The 4,649-nt window shown below is 31.1% G+C and overlaps 1 protein-coding gene across 1 annotated transcript; it reads left to right on the top strand.

Moving 5' to 3' along the window:
- Positions 1-2,453: 2,453 nt before the first annotated feature.
- Positions 2,454-4,397, top strand: LOC126965747 (protein Mpv17). Its single transcript, XM_050809506.1, has 2 exons — positions 2,454-2,924; positions 3,433-4,397. The coding sequence occupies exons 1-2, from the start codon at positions 2,715-2,717 to the stop codon at positions 3,787-3,789; spliced, it is 567 nt and encodes a 188-aa protein (XP_050665463.1). The 5' UTR covers positions 2,454-2,714; the 3' UTR covers positions 3,790-4,397.
- The last annotated feature ends 252 nt before the right edge of the window (positions 4,398-4,649 follow it).

Here is a 4,649-nt window from a genome sequence, read left to right as displayed (position 1 = left end):
AGCTTCAGTATTGGTGTGTATTTTCTGAACTTGTAAATATTTTTTAAGTAACGATTGTAATTGGGTAACTAATTTTAAGGATTTTGTATGTATATCATGTAACTTTCAAAAAAATCATATATCTTCCACATATTCCTCACAGTCAAGCAGTTGTTTTATTTAATCGCCAAACGCTCAGTCTCTAAATACCTAATATGGACCCAGCTTTGCAAGAAAACAGCCATGAGCGTAAAAGTACCGGCAGAGTGATAAGCATTTTTCTCTCGATTCACTTGGGTTATGTTTTGGTTTTCTCGTAATTTTAAAGTTTAACCTCTCCAGTGTTTTGGACTGTTGCTATTATAAACCAATAATTACGTCAGGACTTATGAATGAATGAGTGAATGAAAATTCTTTAATGCACTAAACATATAAAATAAAGACACAAAAATTGATAACTGTGAACAAAATAAAACCTAAAAAAAGCTTAATCCAGCCACATAAGTTGGCTGTGTTTTGATTTATTTTTAAACAGCAAAATAATGAGAAAGTCACAAATGTATAGCAACAAACATAATAAAGAAATTAATCATGGCACAAGCAAAATTTCGAGTTATGACGAAAAATGAAAAAAAGTGTGTGCGTATAATCTTTACGCGCGATTGAAATAAAACTTAATAATAATTAACTTTAGGAATAATTAACAGATGCATTAATATATTACTTTAAATAAAGCCGTGTTACCAACTAAGCACTCACGTATTACTGAAGAGCTAGGAGCATTATTAGATTTTTTACTATCTATTTTTTTTTCTTGGAATAGCAGACGATATAACTTCATATTTTGAGCAAAGTTGGCATTTTCATTACTTAAAATAAAAAAAATGCCTTTATTAATATATAATTAATATTATTTTATCAAGTGAGATTTTATATATTTTACGAAGAGTGATATAATGTTATATTTTGATATTATTATTCATCAAAATATAACATAACTTACACTTTTTACAGGTCAGGTCATTATCAGGATCTTGGTTCTTGGTTTTCTCTTTTATTCTTATTTATTGATGAAAGAGTAAAATCTTCCTGGGATTCTGCCATTGTATTTGACTGATTATTATTTTCATTATATATTTTATTTATAATTCAGTTCATTTTCCATTCACACATTTTAAAATTTTCACTAATTAATAAAATAATTGATAATAAGAAATTGAAGATTATATTATTTATATTTATATTAGCACATATAAATATGACGTTGTTATTGAATATTAACCTTTCCGGATCGGCGCGCTCCGGATCTCGCTGTACACTATTGATCGGCAAGCTTCCGGCAATTTCGCGGCATTTTCCCCGTGTGTATTATTTTACGTGTAGTTATAAAATGCTTATAACTAGGGTGATATGAGTGACTGTCACTGAAAGCTATTGAAACATGCTATAAGACCATGTATAAATTATTCATATTGTCTTTCTTTTTTTTTTCACACAGACTTTTCATTCGAAAAAAAGTGTAAAAATAGGTATATTTTAAAATAAATATTGTTATTATTGTTAATTACTTGTTTTATTTATTTCCTTTTATGTTTTTGTAATGAATAGTATATGTTAATTATAAAATAAAGCTTAAATCTCCACAAAGAACGATCTTCGTGTAAAGTCTTGATAACGACCGCTCGCTGCGCCGGCCGGGAACAAGTGGACACATAAGTGCTTTGTCCGTTAAGCTATGACGTCGAATATTGGTGGCCTTGAATCGTAACGGATCGAAATGTGTTTGGGAATTCACTCGTTCATAACTGCGTAGGCAAATAAACCATCTTGTACACCTAATAAGGGTGAAAACTGGATGAGGTAAAAAAGTGCCCCGCGGCACAGCCGCTCTCATTGTTTTTTGAATTACCAGTGCCCGCGGGCACGGCCGATGCGGAAAGGTTAACAAATATGGCTGTATGGGCTCGAACCCTTTGCCTATTCTAATAATGGAAACGAAAAACAAAAACCAAGAAATGTATTATAAATAACACAAATAAAACTGAAAACAATATTTTATGAACGATGCGGGACTCCGTTGGCTAACTTGAAAGAGCATTCGCACGAACGCGAGAGACCGTGGGTTCGAGTTTTCAGTTGTATTTGTGTAATTAATCCGAGAAGTGAGGGTTATCACTTTAAATACATAACAAATTGTTTGTATTTTATATAAAAATATTCGTAAATATTTACTAACATTTGTAATTAAATTAAATCCAAATAATATGTAAAATTAGCATTGATAATAGTAAGAAACGTTGATAATTTCTATCGACATTTTCTTAATTCTGACAAACCAAGGAATATCATAGGTTTGACATATTATGTCGCAGAGATCAAGCTATGTTTTATGAAGTATAGTGTCAACTGTCAAGTCTCACCTTCAGATCATAGAATGCTAGAAACTCACTTCTATCTCAATTCTTTGGTACCACTCAGTTGACATTTGAGAATTTTTATTTCAATGATTTAGGTAGTAGGTACCTACCTATCATCAAAGAATATTAATTTATAGAATATCTCTCTCATCTCATAGTTCATACAAACAAAGCATATAAATTACAAAGTTTAAACAGTAATTAGGTATTATGAATTAATAATAGGTATTATTTGGAAGGGACTTTGGAATACAGAAATAAACAACGATGGAAAAGTTACCGCAACAGCTGTAATTCATAAAGAGCTGAACAAGGAAAATGCAAGTTTTCGCGATGAAGGCTCGTGGACTTGTTCAATTTTATCAGAAACTCTTAAAACGAAGGCCCTATTTAGTGCAAGCAATTCAAACTGGCACTCTCATGGCTACTGGAGACATAATATCGCAGACAGTTATTGAAAGAAAATCATTTAAATATATAGATTACGTCAGAACACTCAAATTCTCATCGATAGGTTTTATAATTGGTGTACGTGTTTACGACTTATTTTATTTTCTTGTCTTATAAATACAACAGAATTAGGACTGAATTCGTCTCTTATATTATATACTTTAAACTTTCTTACATTTCATATTACTCAAAATTAACATAGCTTTTTTCTCTCTGTAGTGGCTCAAACATGACTGAATTGATTTAGTAACTCAACACTATTTGTCTAATTCAGTAACTTGAAAACTTTATTACATATTTATGTACAGTGGCAGGGTTATTGGTAGGTGTAAATCATAACTTTCCCCATATCTTAGTAGCTACTTTGTTAAGACAAGGAGTCATTGTAGATATTTAAAGTATATTAATAGATAATTATTAGTTTGCCCACAGTGGCACCTACAGGGTCGAACTATAGCTAAGAACCATCCAGCTATTAAACTCTGAAACTATCTTGACTAACCTATAAAGTATTTTGTCACGATTCATGCCCTCTTCTACCATTGTCATAAATCGTAATGTATTAAATTCGTTTTTGTTATTTCAGGGACCAGCATTAAGAGTTTGGTATGGACTATTGAACCACTATATTGGTTCAAGTGGAAAAATGGTTGCAATAAAAAAGGTGTTTGTTGACCAAGTAATTTTTGCCCCAACATTTCTCCTTTTATTGTTGAGTGCTGTAGGTGCTTTACAAGGCAAAACATGGGATAATTTAAAAAAAGATATAGATTTAAACTACCTTGATGTATTGAAAACAAATTATTATATATGGCCTTGGGTACAATTATTAAATTTTTATTATGTACCCCTGCAGTATCAGGTATTGCTGGTGCAAATGGTAGCTTTGTTTTGGAATACATATTTATCCTGGAAAACTAACAGGAAGACATTACTGGATTAGATCACAGCTACATTTACATACTTAAAGTATTTAAGATGTAGAATTATATTGATTATGTATTAGTCCGTTATGATTGTTTCTCATGATTTGCTGTTGAATAGTCAGATCTAAACATTACTGGTGAGATAGATGTATACATACTCAAGTAGTTCTGCCCTCTGCAACTTTAAATCTGGTTGTATGATTATTAACCCATTTACACACATAATAGAGGTGCAATTGTACTTTTAAGTTCCTGTTAGAAACATGTACATAGCTGTTGTACATATATAGATATTGCGTCCTGTGCACCACATGTATGTATATGACTCCCAAGTGTAATATCCATTAGTGGTGTTGTATACAAAACATTGTTTTAGCAGAGGACTCACGCAGTGTAGTCAGTATGTTTATACTTTTTCATATTATAGCACATATTCCAAACTAGATAGTAGTGTTTAAATATGCTAAACTAATGTATAAACCCTAATTATTTTAAGTAGGCTCCAGGATTAAAATGCTCTCTGTATGGCAATATATCTCCAATATGTGTGGTTGTAGTAAGTTAAACAACTCTTAGTATATTCATTGCTATTTGTATGTTTTCAAATAAATATTTAAAAACTTAATTTTCTTTATTTTATAAAGCTAGTTGGATTTGAAAAGATAGGAGCTTGTATAGTAGTAGACTTCTGGCATGTGTTCCGGTCAACTCTAATATTTGCATATTAGGAAATTGACTTGAGATGTCACTCTTTCAAATCAAATTTTTTTAAAGTGATAACCCTCAGTTCTGGGATTAATTACATAAATTAAATTCAATTTCCTAATATGCAAATTATTCGGGTTGAGCAGGTTAACTGTAAAGTGGTTCACAACCT

The sequence above is a fragment of the Leptidea sinapis genome, chromosome 8 (genome assembly GCF_905404315.1).
Source record: "Leptidea sinapis chromosome 8, ilLepSina1.1, whole genome shotgun sequence".
Taxonomy (NCBI): Eukaryota; Metazoa; Arthropoda; class Insecta; order Lepidoptera; family Pieridae; genus Leptidea; species Leptidea sinapis.
Note: the sequence above shows the minus strand (reverse complement) of the source record. Positions and strands in the feature narration are given on the sequence as shown.

Coding starts and splice junctions, on each gene's coding strand:
- LOC126965747 (XM_050809506.1), top strand. CDS start 2,715: ATGCAAGTTTTCGCGATGAAGGCTCGTGGACTTGTTCAATTTTATCAG. Junction 2,925..3,432: donor CGATAGGTTTTATAATTGGT/GTACGTGTTTAC, acceptor TTGTTATTTCAG/GGACCAGCATTAAGAGTTTG.